Genomic DNA, 17706 nt, shown 5'->3' with positions numbered 1-17706 from the left:
GTGGGTAGGGAGAGGGGAGGAGGAGAGGAGATGGGTTGAAAAGAGGAGAAGAGTGTGAAGGGGAGGAAAAAAGAGGAGATATCAGGTAGTGAGGGGCAGGAACAAGAGGTGAGAGGAGGAGAGGTAAGGAGATGTCAGGTAGGCAGGGGCCAGGAGAGGAGAGGAAAGGGGAGAAGAAGAGGAAAGGTGAGGAGGGGAGAGGGGAGGAGATGGCAGCGGCAGGGTGAAGAGAGGGAAGGAGGACAGGAAAGGAGATATCAGGTAGGCAGGGAGAGGAGGGGGAAGGGGTGGAAAGGAGATGTCAGGTATGCTGGGGCAAGGAGAGGAATGAGGGGGAGAGGAGCTGTCATGTATTTAGGGGCAGGGTGAGGGGAGGAGAGGTGTTAGGTAGGCAGGGGGAGAGAGGGGAAGAGAGGAGATATCAGGTGGGTAGGGAGACGAGAGGGAAGGGGAGGTGTTAGGTGGGCAGGGAGAGGGGAGGAGAGGAGATGTCAGGTGGGTAGGGAGACGAGAGGGAAGGGGAGGTGTTAGGTGGGCAGGGAGGGGAGGGGAGAAGAGATCCTAGTTCTGCTTTCGAAGCTTGTCAAAATTGTATGAGCCAGTTCTGACTATACTGCAGGGAAGCTGTGAGATTCACTCTGCACTGTCACCCCCCACAGGCTAGAGACACGAATGATGGCCGACATCAGCGTGATCCTGCAGCTGCTGCAGCGTCAGATGACCCCTGTGCCTCCCGCCTATAGCTCCGTGTCCCCTGGCACCCATGTACTGCACCTGTCTGCCCGGTATGGCGGTGGGACACAGGCGCTGCACGGAGCGGCCCCCGTCATATCTGTGTCCACAGAGGGCCTGGCGTCCCCACTGCAGGTGCGAGGGAATCCACGTGATTTGTGCTGCTCTCTCAGCTGCCATTACAGCAGCATTATTCACTCACCCATCCATCTCTGACCTCTGATGCCCTGCTCTCCTGCCCTCTCCAGAGCCCCGACAGCTTCCCCCACAAGTCCAGGGACTCCCTTTCCAGCGGTGTTCACCTCGCTGACGCCCCAGAAGACACCATGTCGCCATTCCCCGAGACGGACCTCACCCCTAGACTTTGCAGTGGCCTGCGGTTCCCCTCGCTCCCTGAGAATCTGCAGGCCCCCCCAGGGCTGGCTGACATCCAAAGGCGCGTCTCAGACCCCATGCTACCTGGTAGCTAGAGTACCCCCTTCTCCCAGCAATCCATGTACCCCCCCATCCCCCAGACTGAAATCTGCCAGTCAGGCCCCACCTCACCTCGCAGGTGTCAGCAGCATCTCTGTCCCTCAGGCTAAGGCAGGAAACCCTGGGGAGGCAGACATGGTAGTCTCCCCCCCCCCTCCAGGACAGGCTGCCTGGAGGCACCACCCCTCCCCGAAAAGCACGGAGAGCAGCTCCTTAGCCGTCAGCACCTGTTCCCATCGCATCTCTCTGTCGGGGCCTTGACTCCTAAGCCATGTTGTCAGATGGTCGTGTTGTTAAAATAACAGCCCAGCTGGGTTTGTCAGGGTCGCCCATCGGAATGCGGCATTCTGGGAAACACCCACACGACCCTGACAGACTGGCTCAGGCACACGTTTGAGCCCTGCGAGCGCCTGTCCGTATGTGCGTGTCGTACATGCACACGTTGGCAATACCTCCATGTGAATAACCATCATTTCAAACACGTGTTTCCCTTGTAAATTGAATCCAGATTCGGCGACTAGAGTTGGCCGCCTTACCTTGGCCCGTGGGTCTTGATGCGGATACGTTCAGCCTCTTCACGCCCGGCTGGCGCCAACAGACACCACTGTGGGGAAGTGTGTAGCACACGAGACTAGCCACCTGAAGCCCTCATCGTCACTGACGGCACCACACACGGCATTTGCACCCCCTGTCTCAGAAGCATTATCGTTTGTGAGGTTTAAGAATGTCTCGTAAAACACAAGTACATTTTTGGCTTACTTATAACTCAATACAGCAAAGCAAACGGTGATAATGATTGGTGTGAGTGTCCCAAGGCCGACGCCGGCCTTTTCGCACGTCACAGCAGCGCCCCTAACTGGGATGCCCATCTTTACTGCAGTTCTAACTGCCAGGAGCTGCTCAGCACCATAGTATCGGGGGCCTGCTGGATGGCGTGAGGATGACCTTTTATTCTCATCCCCAGATCAGATCGCCTTCAGCTTAAAGGGCTGTTCCAGTCCATCACAGAACACACCGTTCCGCTCACTCCTGGCGCGAATCTGTTGTGTTTACAGGTCGCCCGTCCTTAGTAACCTCCGCTAGTGAATCATCCTAGTTCTGCTTTCCAAGTATGTCAACACTGTGTGAGCCAGTTCTGACTATACTGCAGGGAAGCTGTAAACATTTGCTTTTAAATCACACTTATGTCCCCGATGGAAGGTTCTGTCATTATTTACAGCGTAGTTTACACTTTTGGTAAGGTACTCAAGTGGTTTTTTTTGTTATGTTCTATACCCGTTAAATTACCATCAATACCATAATGGATTTAAAGTCAGATCACACTGTTAAAGAAAGACACTGGATTCATGGAAGACAATGTACAGAGGAAAACAGTTTATTTAAGAAAAGACAAGCTGCAAATTAGCATCCACTGCACATCATTCACACCCAGCCGCACACAAAATACTCCTGCGATATGAAACAGGGGCGAGAGGTCGCCAAAGGCAGCAGACCCCAGAGCCACGTCCCGGTGTGACAGTGTCCCTACACGGTAGGCGTGTAGTCTAGTGAAATCCTTGAAGGTTCAGCGAGAGCGTCTCCTCCCATCGACACGCCCAATACACTGTTAATCTCAATCAACACAGGCAGTTCTGCTTATCACACCAAGACTGTTAATGTGTAACATTAAAGGATACTGTTACCTCCACATCTAGGGAGATTTATCCAATCTGCTGTCTTGCCTAATAGAGAAATGCTTCACATTAACTGTGACTTGTGGTCACCCCTAAAACCGATCACACTGTCATAATGAAAGGTGTTATGGAAAAGGAATAGATACCCTTGGGAACAAGCCCTATTAAGACTTCAGTTAATGAAGAACAGATTTATATGCTACTTTTCTTCTAATACAAACATGCTAGGAAACGTACGCTTTTGTCACAGAACCAGGAAGGAATGTGTTGTCTGCTTCTGCTCCATCCATTTCACAGACCAATGAGTCTGAGAGTCTGTGTCATTTCCAACTCCTTTCCGGGTTGGTTGCACTTTCCAGAAAACCTGGCCTACAAGTAGAGGTATCCACCATGCAAGATGCAGGGGCCATTTCAGCAGAAGCCAAATGGACCGAGACAAGCCTAAGAAAGTCTCCGGGGCGCGAGTCAGGTGGGGTGGAGCAAAACACTCCCAGCTTGGCATAGCCATCGCTCAGGGGCCGCAGATGACCCCACCTTTTACACCTTTTCCACAAAACCTTATTTACGTGTGTGTTAAGAACCAATCACCCTAAACTATTTTGTTTCAATAACATTGACATTTTGGACGATATACAAGTAAAAAACAAAAAAATAATAATAAATCTGGTCTCCAGGCTGATCAGACCAACATCCCCGTTTCAAGCAAACATTGTTCGATAAACAGTTCAAGCTGTGGAACTTGCACGTAAGTGTTGATACGAACTCCTCTCAAACACAACCAACGGTTAGACAACGGTTAACAATAATGTAGAAACACCTCTAACGCTTGAGTGCAGAGAGAATGAATGTCAGACCTGGGACCGTTTTATTACAGCTTAACAGCCTGAAAACAGTACTGAGGGTAACAAATGTCAGTGATCCCTTCATTTACAAGCATTCAGCACCTAAAATATTTAAGAGTTTCCTTTTATCTCCTGTTTACTGTAGTTCATGCCCCAGGGATAGAAAAATATCACACGAAACATTAATACCACATATAACAGAGTCTCACTTCATAGCTTTGGGACGATATGAGCCTGGTCAACAGATCTTCCCCCTGCTCCTCTGAAATCATCATCACAGGTCAGATCAAACAGACCTGCTGGCAAAGCATCATGGGTAACGGTGAATCTGAAATCCAGCTTCCTAACGCCGCTCATCAGGAGCGGTTGTTCAGGAACTACACACAGCTTTTTAACTTCAATACATAAACAGCCATACAAAATATCTAAGGGCATTCAGGCCTCTATATATACACATACAAAAAATTAATATGCTCAGAATCCCCACCATCTGCTGCAGAACCACAAGCCCCTATGAATCCCCCCCCCAGTGTCAGGCCAGGAGATTAGACTCGCAGAATCTCCAGACAGTTGTTGTAACAGATGGCAATCCAGTCGGGCTGGGTGGAGGCCCACTGGACATTGTTGATCTCCCCCTCGGCAGTGTAGGCTAGGATGGGGTCTTCGATGGCCCGGGGCATTTGCTGGATGTCCCAGATCAGGGCCTGGTGGTCATCCGCTGGTGAGACACGCGCACGTAATTAATAAACAGCTCAGCAGGGAAGCCCATTTTGCCAGAACTGTCATCATACCCATTTCGACCAAAAGGCTAGATTGCCATGTGGCAATGACACCAAGAGGGCAGGTTTGGGGTGTAGGGTCACACAGATGTGCCTCACCTGCCGTGCAGATATGGCAGGAAGAATGCGGCGCCCACGCGATGCCATTAACACACGCCCGGTGGTTGTTGAGCCTCGCGACTGGCGTACAAGGCACACGCACGTCCAAGATCACCACCTGAAACGTGGAAGCGGACACCGATGGGTCGGCAGGGGCAGAGATACTGAGACCAGGAAACTTGTGATGAGTGGGAGGGGGACCAACCTCCATGCCATCCATGGCCATGGTGGCCAGGTAGTTGGGGTCCTGCTTGTTCCAACAGAGACGCAGCAGGGGGTGGTGCTGGGGGTCCTCATAGATGATGGTGCTGTGCTCGAGGTGACGGAGGTCGAACATGCGCACCGAGCCATCTGCCCCCACTGATGCAAACATGTCCCGGCCACCACCAGCGCGGCTGAAAGCGATGTCATACACCTACACAGACACGCCGCGTCAGTTCATGAACCTTAAACCCGGAACCTTCACACACAGAGTCAGAAACCGCCACGCCCCCCTCTGGGACACACCTCCTTATCGTGGGCGATCAGCTGCGTCTTCACGTGACCAGAGACCAGGTTCACCCGGCCCAGGACCTGGCCCGTCTCCAGGCCCCAGATGGTGCAGGTGGTGTCTATGCTGGACGTACCTACAGGATCAAAACGGAAAAGGGGGTGTGTGAAACCCAAAAGGGTGGTGCTGGCATGGGCTGACCTCTAAGGCGCAGCGTCACGCACTCACCCAGCAAGTTGGGATCCACCTCGTTCCAGTCGAAAGAGGTAAGCGGGGCGCAGAAGTCCGAGTTCTTGTTGTTATTCAGAAGACACTCCAACCGGGTCTCTGTGTCACCAACCTGATACAAGGAGGCACACTCAGTACCTATGGAATCTACCGGAAACACAGCGGCACCAAAATTCAAATGTGCCGAGTGAAACCCTCACCCTCCAGATACGCAGGTAGTCGCCACTGGTAGCCAGCAGGTCGGGGTAGACGCCCTTAGTGTCAGGGATCCACATTATCTTTGTGGTGGGGTAAGGGTGATCGAAGGTGTTCCTGCATACAAACTCAGAGCTCTCCTCTTCCAAACCCACAAGCTGCACCTAAAACCACACAGGTAAGCAGGTGTCAACCTGAATGCCTCAGGATAGGTTCGCAATCCAAACAAACTGATTTTTTTCCTGCTTTGATTTAAAACACGTTGACACACATTTTCTGCATCTCTAACCGGACTCCCATAGTTTAGAAGAAAAGAAGCTTGCCCTGGTTTCGCAGCACCATTTGATTAGTCTCGCTACACAAATTAATACCGTGATCCTATTAGGAGAACTTAATTAAAATGGGACTCGGAGGCGCTTAATAATACGCCAATTACTGTTTCTTTGCATTTCTGGGACTACATCCCAAATGCCTATGGAACAAAGACTTGTCCTGCATCCCTATAATTTAGACGAGCTGATGGCCAGCGAACAATTCAAGGAACATTTATTTTATCGGACAAACAAAATAAAGAATAATTAAGTATTATTAATATTCTTCTTATTATTATAGCTAGATGGGCTTACCTTGTTGTTGTACTCCTCCACGAAGCTGCCCAGCGCCAGACGGAAGCGCTTGTCCGGCCGGACGCTCCAATTCATGGCGTACACAGTCCATGGCGCCTCGTACTTGTAGATCTCCTTTCGCTTGCCGTGGAGCGACATGGCCGCGGCGATCGGCGACTTTTAAGTGACCAGAGAGATTGGCTAACTGCGGATTATGGTCCTTGCTGGTCTCTTACGGCCAAGGCCGCTGATTAACGACTGTCCGCAAAACGTCGTCGCCGTGAACAAAGAAACGGCGCCGAACTTGATGGGACCAGTGCAAACAGATCCAGAAACAGCGGCAAGCGTCCGGGCTAACAGCCGAGAAGCGGAGGCATGCCACTGACGGACAGTTGCCCGGAAAGCGAACGATTGGTGCGATCGGCCGCCTGGGCCCTCCGGGCGCGCCGCTGGCGAAGCGTGGCCGGCTGGGCGGAGACCTCGGCCTGTTCTTTCTCCCAGGCGAACGATCTTCCACCTCTAGTCCAACGCAACCCTTAAATTTTTATTTGTGATCCACTTATCGCTGTGCTAAACTTGTAAAAGAAACGAAGATCCCTTTTGTATTTTTAGCACGCCTGACAGCAAATTAGATACGGCAGTGCACAGCAGACAAAAGCCTGCCGCATGTGTCTGCGACATAGTGAGACGCCATTCGCTGAGGCCCGGGGCTGCCGCGCCCTCATTGGGCTCTGGGACTGTCACTCAGTACGATGGACAGCCACCTAATGCGTGTGACAAGAGCAGTCAGTGTCGCTTCGTCCAAGCGGTTCTGCAGGGCACAGTGGGACGGAGATAACTGCATCTCCGCTTTCTTGCTGTGCATATTTAGCTTTAAACACATGGAGGATAAGTTACGTGCTACGTCAAACGGCGTGGTTATTTTAGGCACTGCCCTTCGGATTTCTGGTTTTACCAAGCTTTCTTTTCGATATATTGCTTTTATTACCGTGGCGTGGTCCAGCGCTTGCTGAGTTCAGAATTCAAGTGTTTTTCAACGTATTATTCCAAGAAAATTTGACACTTTTTAACGAAGGATCATCGTTTTTGCCAGCATATTCCTGTGATTTGGCCTTTATCATTCTATACAATTTTATCATCCATGGTAGAAAACGAAACACTCCCCTTATGTATAAGATTAATGTGACCGGTTCTTTTAACCTTCACTATTTAGGCGATTATTTGGGGAAACAGATTTTGATTACTATTTTGATTCGCTTTGCAAAGTGTTAGAGCAAGTATCCAAAAAACACTGTGACATTTATGCATAACATACAATTTTAGTACACTGCATAAAGGCTTCATGTCCGGCGAGCGCAAATGAATGATGAGAATACACAATAATGACTTCTGTATGAAAAATTAAACACGTATTTGTAAAAAGACTATATGCAGGCGTCGTACGTATGTACGCAAACACGTACGCAACAGCCGCATGCACGTACGGACGTACGCAAAGCCGTATGCACGTACGGACGCACGAGAATCTGCAGATCACGCAGCTGCCAAGATTTGTACTAGTCATCACGTTAGCTGGTTAGGTACGTTACGGGTACTGGCTGGGTCATCTACTGGAAGAAGTAGGTATGAAAGACATGTAGGAAATATTCATTTTAGGCTGCGGAAGCTCGAGTTATAGTCCATAACTGTATGATTGTAAAACAGGGTAGATTGTAACATTAGCTGTATTAGTTAACCAGCTAATCTCATTCTCTTCGTTCTTAAACGGGTAACTAAACACCCCGCTTACGGCTGTTCTGTACCTAGGACTTACTTTATTACTACAAACCACACGGGATGGGAAATTATGAAATCGGATTCTTTACATTGATGATTGAATGTGATGTCCATCGCGTTGTTCACGTTAGATGGCACGGAGCCAGCGACGACCAGTTAAATGTCCATACGCTTTTTTGTATCTGCGGTGTTTATCAGTAATCGATTCCGACAAATTTGCCTGTCAAAAATCGTCGTTTCCCCTTTTATTCATTTCCGCAGAAATTGTATATGAATCGACGGTCTGACTGTCCATTGGCGTTGTCTAGTATTGGATCGCTTCGTGGTCGATTAAAGAACACAGCAACATATTTCATACGACCGTAACACAGTAATGGTGCACGCTAGTTTTAAGGTACAGTTAAACGCTGCTAGTATTTCCTTAGTGCATCCCCATTCGCTTGTACGCATGCGCAGGCCCGAATGACATTTGAGGGCAGATCAGAGGGATAGGAGTTATTAAAAACACAACAGGATGCCCTCTTACTCATTACCCCTCTTACTCTCCTTCGGCTTATCGGCGGATTAACACCGCACAATAGTTCGAAATAGAACTGCACGGGTCTTCGTCATGCCAGCAGTCACTATGGGTCCATTACTGTTGCATCGTATTGCATCACATTGTAACATCGCAATAGAACAACGGATACTGTAACCTGAAGTAACAAAAAGACTCAAGTGTACATTTCTGTTTGGTTAATCAAGTCTAGCCTGTAAAGGGTGAAATACTTCTTGAAGAGACAGAGGTCTTCTGCATGCTAGCGATCTTCTCTTAACGTTGTCCCACAATTACAACTAAGACTAATAATATGGAAGCAAATGAAGGACATGGTTGGACAGCGGGTAACACTGCTGCTTTACACACCAAATGTCATGGGTTCAAGATTGGACAGTGCATTGGTAGTGTGTCTTTTAGAAAAATTATGTATTACATTGTAAAACAATATTTTTCAACATTAATTATGCTAAAAGGATGTTCAGGTAGTAATGTTATTGTGCTGTGATTGACAGAGCATTTGTTAAAATGTAAAACATGGAAATGAACTTTTTTTTAATCTTTTGTATTTTTTTTAAACACGTTCATGCAAAGGATTAAGATGACAAAATAGGGAGTATAGAGTCGTATTAACATATTAAAATTAATTAAATTTATAGAAAAAAGGAAAGTATCAAACATGTCATCTAACTTCCTAAATCAAACAAAATTCCACCTTGCATTAAAAACGGAAGAAGACACAAAGGATAATGAAACCAAATAGTCACAACACCAAGGAGCCTGACAACGAGGTATTTATTATAGTATATATATTTTTTTTTTGCTCAAGTTCTTGCATTACAGTAAGAACGTTCTTGCAAGCATTACATAAAGTTCTGGGAGTGTTTCCCGTTAACTGGGTTTGTCTGTGGAAGTAGATGGTAGCAGGCGGCTCATATGTACAGCAATGATATTCACCACATCAGCAGGGGCCGGATACATTTCTGCAGATAAAAAACTCTGTAGTGATATGGGTAAACGTTTATGAACAGTTTTAAAGCTGTCGCTGGGCTTTGACGACAGTACGATGTACCGTGGAATTCTGGAATCTCGGGGACAAAATTAGCCAGGATAGCGTAGCTTTCGGAAATACCGTCAAAAAAACCATATATGCGATATAAAGTACAGTTGTTAACAAGCTAAATATGACGTAGACAGCAGATCTTTGTTTCTGCGCCACTTTGTCACTTTAAATATAGATTCTCTACACTGTTTAAAAAATGTTATCACGTCTGTTATTTAAAAATTCGTGCACGTGTTTTTTTTTTTTTTAAATAAAGCATTTGCACTTTCCTTTAAACCCAGTGTTTTGGCCCAATCGAATAGCAGATCGACTGATCATATTGATTAATTGATGCCAAAATAATTGTTTTTTTGCAGCCCTCTGCTTTGTTTGGTTTACTGTAGTAGCCCTCAGCCCCAGGTCACTCTGCCTGTCCTCTGCCCTAGATTTGGTCATGCGACTTGTGCTCATTATCCCGACCCTACTGTTGCTTCTGGTGGTGCCTGTCAGCTGCGGCCGCTACGATGATTTTGACGATGGTGAGGACCTGGCCGAGTTTGACGACAATGACTTTGCCGAGTTTGAGGACATGAGTGAGGACAGGGTGCTGGAGGAAGAGGAGGAAGAGGAGGAGGAGGAGGACTCGACCCCCAGTCCCCGGCCCACCGCCTCCGTTGGCGACGAGGAGGACGACGAGGCTGTGGTGGAGCTGGAGGACGCCCATGATGACTTTGAGGACGCCGAAACGCCGGTGAGATAATGGAGTCTGAGCTGGTGTGCATCAGCAACACATTAGAAGGTCACCAGGTCCTCATACTTAACAGAGTATTGGTGGACTTTCCTTTAGAAATGGGGAGAAGCATTGCTGAAGTTAGTGGTGGTCAAGCTAGTAACCACAACAATTTTTGCCTTTAAAAAAATACAGTTGTTTTAACACAGTGTGCCTCTGGGCTGGCTGAAGGTTCTGTTCAGCTTTTTGATGTTTATTTTTGGCATAGACTGGGGAGACAGACAGGTCTGGCTCTTTAATTTGCCTTAGAGTCATACCAGAATAATTCTAAATGAAATGCTTCATTGTATCGGTGGCGCTTTCCTGGCATCAACCTGAAACTCTTACATGTGCCACGTTTATGTAAAACTAGCATCTGAAAAGAAAACCGGAGGAAATAATTTGGCATTCGAGTCAGGGCTTCGTGTGTTACGTGCTTCTCACATTTTGGAAGTGAGAGCCATGTGTGGCCAAGGCTGACTCTGCTCTCTCTGCTCCTTCCGTAGGATGAAGATATTAAGTACGACACAGAGGAGTTTGAGGGCTTCGAAAAAACCAACCCCTCTTCCAAGGACCCCATCAACATCTTAACCGTACGGAGCTCACGTGTCATCATTCCTTCCCTGCCTTTTGCTGTCACCTAGTTATTTTTTCCTGTTTATGGACCTTCCCGCCTTAGTCCGATTCGAAATATCGATTTCGGGTTGGTAAGGCCATAAGTTGTGTCATTTAGGGAAGCTGATTTGAGGGAATCTTACGTACTGTGGTTTATGGTCAAGTCACGCAATAGAAGCTCATTACTGTCAGTTGTCTGCTGTGCCGCGTGTTCTGGTTCATGCACAGTGTTGGCCAGCTTGCATTCCGGATTCTCTGCCGTCGTCGCCCAGGTCCCGGCCCACCTGCAGAACAGCTGGGAGAGCTACTACATGGAGATCCTCATGGTGACGGGGCTGCTCGCTTACATCATGAACTACATCATCGGCAAGAACAAGAACCACCGCCTGGCGCAGGCTTGGTTCAACTCGCACCGAGAGCTGCTGGAGAGCAACTTCGCCCTGGTGGGTGAGTGATCCGAGGGCTGACCCACATCTTTACTCAAGAGTTACAAGATTATGAACTTACAAAAACATCACTGAAACGATATACTAATCTCTATTTTAATCCTCTTATTTCATAAAAATAGCCTGAATCCCGCCCCCCCCCCTATTCAAATTTGACCCTCAATTCCAAATCCAGGCCTTGTTTTCAGTTCTCCCAGGTAGTTAGTTTAATAATTACTGATTCTGATTGGCCAGAGGCTTCACACCTGGCTGACAGGTAAAGGAAGGCTGGAAAATCAGCAGGGCTCAGACCTTGAGGACTGTGATCTGAATAGCCCTGACCTAAAGTGTTTTGGGGGGAGGGCCATCCCAGGTTTACCAAAACTGTTTATTTTTTAAATACCCTGTGCACAATATAGAAACAGAAAAAACTTCATAAACTTAAGTCACCATGAACAGAACATCTGGCATCTTTTTTTTGACTTTCTATAGAATGGCTCATGTGATGGGATAGGAGGTACAGGAAGACTAGTTGGCAGCGATGTACAAGTACCATGAAAAGTACTATTTTTGGCCTTTCCAACGAGTCATAGCTGAGCTGTAGGTTTTTTTTTTTTTTTTTTTTTTTTTTTGCTGCCCACAGTGTACAAAAGACACTATTTCTCAAAGAAATAGTTTTTTTTCCCATTAAAAAAAACCTTCTGCCCTCTTGAACGTAGGTGTCATTCACATGCCAAATTATATCAGAATTAAAAATGGTGATGCAAGGGCCATTTGTCATATATACATGCCAAGACTTGGTTTCAGAAATGTCTTACTTCCCCCTGGGCAACTAGACAGGGTGCAGATTAAGTTATGGAGCTTTTTTACTGGCATACAGAAAGCAAGCCGCACCTCAGTCGTACTGCGAAGAGGTTTGGAGAGCGACAGTGACAGAGAACGTATTTACTGTCCACATAATGTACATCGTAATTTATTATGTGCAGGGATGCATGTAACTGGTATGCAAATACACACTCACCTTTAAAAGCAATACATGCAGTAATCGATTGTTGTGACAGCTGATTTCTAATTAGCACATCTCTGAGAATCACTGTGTAATGCTAGTATCAAACACTAGAGGAATTAGCATTCACGTGCATAAATTTGCATTATGAATCCATTCTGATCAGTTGTGCTGTGTGCAGTACTACCAATAATGAATAATTTATGGGATATGCCCCTTTTTCCCTTCAGATAATCCGTGCACAGAATATTGGCATGTCTGTGCATTTTCACCAATCAAATGGTGGTAACAATCAGCTTGGGTTGGTCACGTTTTTGTCGCTGCTCACTAGTCAGTGCAGGTAAAGCTCGGATACAGCTCGCGTAGATTAAAATGGAAAACCAGCAGTTTGTGGTACCGCTCGGTGCTTGGTGGCAGTGGAAAGGCGCAATTAGTTAGACCGCCTGTCTTAATAGGACAACAGAAAGTAAAGATGTGTGTGATCTTTACGGGAGTCATTATGGTGAATGGGGCCAATTTGCCTAAGGTTTTCATAATTGCTAGTTAGTTTTTCCTTAGACCAGTGTATGTGGTTTGTTTTTGTTTGTTTGTTTTTGTTTGTTTGTTTGGTTTTGTTTGGTTTTGTTTGTTTGTTTGTTTGTTTTTGTTTTGTTTGTTTGTTTGTTTTCCTCTTTAATGCTCTTGAACCCCCCAGGTGACGACGGGACCAGCATGGAGGCAGTGAGCACAGGGAAGCTGAACCAGGAGAATGAACACATCTATAATCTGTGGTGCTCAGGCCGTGTCTGCTGCGAGGGCATGCTCATCCAGCTGAAGGTGCAGGGTCCCCCCCCTCCCGCCCCCACCTCCGCTTCCCCATTCCTCATGGCCTGTCTGCTGCTTCCCTCCATGCTGTGAAAATGCAGTCATATCTATACACACACTCACTCTGGCCTGCTAACAAAGACCCAAGGGAATTTCCCGCACTCACCGGTTGCTACCCAGTTTAACCAGGCATCTCCAGCCTGGAGTCTCCAGCACCACACTTCCCCAAGTAGTGCTTGACCTTCCTGAGCTAAAACGTTCTCTTCCGGCCCTCTTGCAGTTTCTGAAGAGGCAGGACCTGCTGAATGTGCTGGCCAGAATGATGAGGCCTGCCTGCGATCAAGTGGTAGGTTTGACCATGTGGCGCCGCCCTCCGGGTGCTGCTGAGCGTTGGGACTGCACGCTCATCGTGAGCACATCGCCAGAGAGTGTTTTTATCTTTCTGGGAGTTTGCAAATGGACCGCAACAGAACAGCTATCATGCTGACGTTGGTATGACTTAAGGAGGCCTTGGTGTAGATCAGGCTTTTTCAGCCCCCAGCAGGTCGAGCCCCCCAGGCTGAACATCCTCTCTGTAGATGAGTTGGGGTGACAGCTACATTATGTCTTTGGATGTCGTCCGCGGTCCATTCCGGGCCAGGCATGTCCGTCTGTGGTACTTTCCGCCGTTCGCCGCCTCGCAGTGTGAACCTGCACTCTCTCCTGTTCCCCGGCCTCTATAGCAAATAAAGGTCACCCTGAATGATGAGGACATGGACACGTTTGTCTTTGCCGTGGGAAACAGGAAGGCCATGGCGAGACTGCAGAAGGAGATGCAGGACCTGGTGAGCATCCTGTGACTGACTGACACGTCTTTTTATCGGCCGCCCTGTAACCTGACATGGCTCGTATTTTACAGTCTTTGGATGTTCAGTTTTAAAAACGCTAATTAGACCTTTACTGCAGATTTGGACAGTTATAAAGGATTCTATAGTATTAGCATGACTGTGGGCGGGGTTGGACAGCCAGTCAACCTTTGACCCACAGAGGTTTTTTTTTCTCCATTCTATGAAGTTTTCGGTTCCTTCCTTTGTCGCCTTATGCCGTTTCTCTCTTCTTTTCTCCCATGTCATGATCCATATTGTATCTATGCACTAATAATGTATTGCCACGTATTCTTAAGTACCTTGGCTGCAATTGTTGTGAGATATTACAATGAACTGTGCCATTCAATCGAAAAAGAGAGAATTTTCCCTGCAGTGCTGCTATTGGACAATGCTGCGTAACTGTGCACGTCTGTGGTCTTGCACCAGGCTGTGGCGTGGGCAGCTCCTTGAGGTCTGACCGTGTGTGTGTGTGTTTTACCCCTTTCTCTCTCAGAGCGAATTCTGCAGTGACAAGCCCAAGTCAGGAGCAAAGTACGGGCTACCAGAATTCCTGGCCATCCTGTCAGAGATGGGAGAGGTGTCAGACGGCATGATGGACAGCAAGGTGATGCAGGAGGTTCTAATGGTCACAGCTCAACTAAGTAAATCCTGTCATTTGAATGGAGTTTAACATTATCAGTGGGTTGATGTTACTTAACCGGCTCTTTTAAGCTGCGTCCACGCAGACACATTTTTACCTTTTGTTCACACTACCCCAGAGTTTTCAGCCCCCCAAAAACAGAAGCTAGAAAAGACTCCCAGAGTCAGAGTTTTCAGAAAATTCCATTTTAACCTTACGGTGTAGATGAGTGAAAATGGAGACTTATGGTCCTTAATCATCACATCACTCTTCCCTGATTTGATCCTACTACTTATACCCTGTTGTTATCTGACTGGCCACCTGCATGGAAGTAAATAGTATTCCAACTTGGTGGGTATGGAGGAGCTGTTTTTTAATGGCACATTCCCTGTTGCTAACCTGTATGCAGCTAAATAGCATGTAATACAGTGTGACTGGCTCATGAGAGTATTACTTACACAAAAATGTTCTGAGGGCAGAACGAAAAATGATTGGTTCAGAGAGATGACCAGTCAGATTGTAGAGGGCGTGGGTCCAAGCAACTAGAGGATGTGGGACCAACCAACCAAATGCCTTGGTCCTGTCTTCTCTAGTTGCTTGGATCCACCCCCTCTACAGTCTGATTGGTTATCTCTCTGAACTAATAATTTTACGTTGTGCTCTCAGAGCGTTTTTCTGTAAATAAAACTCATATGAGCATATGACTGCTGCATATTTGAACAAAAAGAAACTAATTTAGGGTCACTGTGTTGAGTGCTTGCCCAAAGTAGGCTAATAGTTACATCGTATGTTTTTGCTCGTCTCGGTGTGATAGGAAATACTTATGCGGATGGAGGTTGTTATTGACCTCAAAAACATAGCAGTATAGATGTAGCCTTAGACTCTGTGATTTGACGGGAAGATGCAGGGTATGTCTCTATGTCTATTCAAGACCTGTGTGTGCGCGTCTGTCTTTCAGATGGTTCATTACCTCGTCAATCACGCCGACAAGATTGAGTCAATCCATTTCTCGGACCAATTCTCTGGTCCAAAGCTTATGCAAGAGTGCGTGAGTTTTGTCCCTGGCATGCATTGTTGTTTGGAAAACTATTAGCATAATTCTATCCAAAGACGATGGTTGTGCTGAATCTATTTGCATCTGTGTTTTAGGGAGGGCCAGCCCTTAAAGCTCCCCGAGACTAAGAAGACCTTACTGTTTACGTTTAACGGTACATGCTCTCACCAGTTAGGCCCCATGCACACTTGATTACACGCATCGCTGTCATGGAGCATCGTGTCTTATCAAGTGACATCTGACCTGCTTTGTGTCTGTAGTGCCTGGAATGGGCAACACGTCCCCCAAAGACATGGACACCCTGCTTCCTCTTATGAACATGGTCATCTACAGCATTGACAAGATCAAGAAATTTCGCCTCAACAGAGAGGTGAGCAGGGCGCCCCTGTTGGCCAACCTGACTGGTTGTCAGTTTTTCTCACTGACTGACTGGCTCGTAGTCTCAGGGCACTTTTCCATTGCACTAGGTACCATACTTTTAGTACCAAAAATCGGTCTAGTACAAGTATCAAAAGTACCAAATTAGCTAAAGTGTTTTTTTGGTACTTCGATACTTTTACAAACGTGTTTATTTTCGATTTGGTTATGCTGCCCCTGAAACGCAATACAACTGCCATCTTGGGGGAGAAAAAGCTACGAACTACAATAAACAACGGGAAAAAAAGTAATTATAATGGATGTATGGACAAATGGAGAGCCAAGTTTTAATTGTGATCTAGTTGGAAGAACAGATTCAACAAGATGTACAGTACATGGCACGACAATCAATAAAAGGATTTTACTTTTAGTATACGTGGGCTGCACTATATAGTTTCAAATATTTCAAATATTCCAGTGTGATTTTGTTGCAGTAAATACTGGGATATCTGTAAGGCAAATCAAAATAAATGCATTAATTCCAAAATCCATCTAGGAGTGATTTAAACCTCAAAGATGAAAATGATTGGTTGGTAGGGTACATGCAGAGTTTGTTGAGTGAGTGCTGTAAGGGTATGGAACAGCCTCCGGAAGCGGTTCGCTGTTTGTAATTCGGCTGGGTCGGCCTGTCTGGTGAAGGAGCTCGTGACCCCGGCCCGGGTTCTCTTGCTGTGTCTATTCACAGGGAAAGCTGAAAGCGGATAAGAACCGGGCCCGCGTGGAGGAGAACTTCCTGAAGCAGACCCACGCCCAGCGGCAGGAAGCGGCGCAGACGCGCCGTGAGGAGAAGAAGCGGGCCGAGAAGGAGCGCATCATGAACGAGGAGGATCCCGAGCGGCAGCGTCGCCTAGAGGTGAGGAGAGAGCCTGAGATTCGGTGAAAGCCCGCGTGTGCGTCCGTGTGAGTGACCTCGATCTCCCGCTCGCAGGAGGCGGCCCAGCGGAGGGAGCAGAAGAAGTTGGAGAAGAAGCAGATGAAGATGAAACAGATCAAGGTGAAAGCCATGTGAACGGGGGACAGGCAGTTGGCTCCAACAGCTTCCGCTGGTCCCCTTTTCAGCCTCCAGACGGCACCCCTGCCCTTTATCAGACCCCCAGCACCCCCTCCCCTCACCCCCAGGTAGGACTCACTACGGTCCTCCACACTCTCCCATTGGCTCGTGTCTCATCATCATGGAAACAATCATCCTATAGACTGCCAGATAGGAGGACTGAGTGAGGCTCTTCCCCTCTGTGGGGGCAGGTATATGTGCTCTTGGGCCAGTAGGAATATTGGTCAGGGAGCGTGTCGGTCAGGGTGAGCCTTCTGGCCTACTCTACTCGCACTACAGCTGGGGTGTAATAATCGTCTGATGATGTTAGACCATTGTTTAGTAACGATGGTTCAGTTTTTAGTGTTAATGCCAAGGTAACATGTAAAAAATGGACATTCATTCTGTACTTATAAGTGAAAGGTAAATATTGTGAAAGGTATAAATTCTGATAAATATTTATTCTTGCTGGAAGCTTGTTTTTAAGGCAAAATCCATTGGCAGCTCTGTTCTCAATAAAAAAATAAAATACATTTGTGCTTTGTGAGATTTTGTACAAAGACAAACTTTATTTAAACTGTGTGAGCAAAATTCAATCTCTATCTTGTTACTTAAAAAAAAAAAAAAAACT

General features: G+C 47.1%; 3 protein-coding genes across 17 annotated transcripts in view; 2 read left to right on the top strand and 1 right to left on the bottom strand.

The window, feature by feature from the left end:
• The window catches only part of kcnh6a (potassium voltage-gated channel, subfamily H (eag-related), member 6a), a 44008-nt gene extending 41115 nt beyond the window's left edge, over positions 1–2893 (top strand). For all 12 annotated transcript variants that reach the window (XM_048990244.1, XM_048990239.1, XM_048990238.1 and 9 more), the window contains 2 exons: positions 660–867; positions 981–2893. In XM_048990244.1, the coding sequence (XP_048846201.1) occupies positions 660–867; positions 981–1202 (430 nt within the window). In that variant the 3' untranslated portion in view covers positions 1203–2893. The remainder of the gene's footprint in view (positions 1–659; positions 868–980) is intronic.
• LOC125717378 (DDB1- and CUL4-associated factor 7) lies at positions 2559–6960 on the bottom strand. Its single transcript, XM_048990250.1, has 7 exons — positions 6139–6960; positions 5518–5676; positions 5318–5429; positions 5107–5225; positions 4805–5014; positions 4600–4717; positions 2559–4439 (listed from the first exon to the last, which is right to left on the bottom strand). Exons 1-7 carry the CDS (start codon positions 6274–6276, stop codon positions 4267–4269), a joined length of 1029 nt encoding a protein of 342 aa, XP_048846207.1. The 5' UTR covers positions 6277–6960; the 3' UTR covers positions 2559–4266.
• A 159-nt stretch (positions 6961–7119) lies between these two features.
• LOC125717377 (PAT complex subunit CCDC47-like) lies at positions 7120–17608 on the top strand. Of its 4 annotated transcripts, XM_048990249.1 has the most exons (14): positions 7658–7740; positions 9163–9219; positions 9917–10221; positions 10746–10832; positions 11127–11301; positions 12980–13101; positions 13370–13435; positions 13812–13913; positions 14449–14559; positions 15533–15618; positions 15724–15782; positions 15889–15998; positions 16731–16898; positions 16974–17608. In XM_048990249.1, exons 3-14 carry the CDS (start codon positions 9925–9927, stop codon positions 17052–17054), a joined length of 1464 nt encoding a protein of 487 aa, XP_048846206.1. In that variant the 5' UTR covers positions 7658–7740; positions 9163–9219; positions 9917–9924; the 3' UTR covers positions 17055–17608. The 4 variants fall into 4 exon arrangements, with proteins under 4 accessions (XP_048846204.1, XP_048846202.1, XP_048846205.1 ...); XM_048990247.1 differs by lacking the exon at positions 9163–9219 and having other exon boundaries at positions 7120–7697; XM_048990245.1 differs by lacking the exon at positions 9163–9219 and having other exon boundaries at positions 7577–7736.
• The last annotated feature ends 98 nt before the right edge of the window (positions 17609–17706 follow it).

The sequence above is a fragment of the Brienomyrus brachyistius genome, chromosome 22 (assembly GCF_023856365.1).
Source record: "Brienomyrus brachyistius isolate T26 chromosome 22, BBRACH_0.4, whole genome shotgun sequence".
Lineage (NCBI taxonomy): Eukaryota > Metazoa > Chordata > Actinopteri > Osteoglossiformes > Mormyridae > Brienomyrus > Brienomyrus brachyistius.
Note: the sequence above shows the minus strand (reverse complement) of the source record. Positions and strands in the feature narration are given on the sequence as shown.

What these genes read in the sequence shown, in the direction of transcription:
- LOC125717378 (XM_048990250.1), bottom strand. Translation starts at nt 6,276, where the DNA reads ATGTCGCTCCACGGCAAGCGAAAGGAGATCTACAAGTACGAGGCGCCA. An exon ending in TGATCGCCCACGATAAGGAG is followed by an intron (nt 5,015 to 5,106) that starts GTGTGTCCCAGA and finishes GTGTCTGTGTAG; the next exon opens with GTGTATGACATCGCTTTCAG. An exon ending in TGGCCATGGATGGCATGGAG is followed by an intron (nt 4,718 to 4,804) that starts GTTGGTCCCCCT and finishes TCCACGTTTCAG; the next exon opens with GTGGTGATCTTGGACGTGCG.
- LOC125717377 (XM_048990245.1), top strand. Translation starts at nt 7,592, where the DNA reads ATGCACGTACGGACGTACGCAAAGCCGTATGCACGTACGGACGCACGA. An exon ending in TTGAGGACGCCGAAACGCCG is followed by an intron (nt 10,222 to 10,745) that starts GTGAGATAATGG and finishes CTCCTTCCGTAG; the next exon opens with GATGAAGATATTAAGTACGA. An exon ending in GGCCTGCCTGCGATCAAGTG is followed by an intron (nt 13,436 to 13,811) that starts GTAGGTTTGACC and finishes CGGCCTCTATAG; the next exon opens with CAAATAAAGGTCACCCTGAA.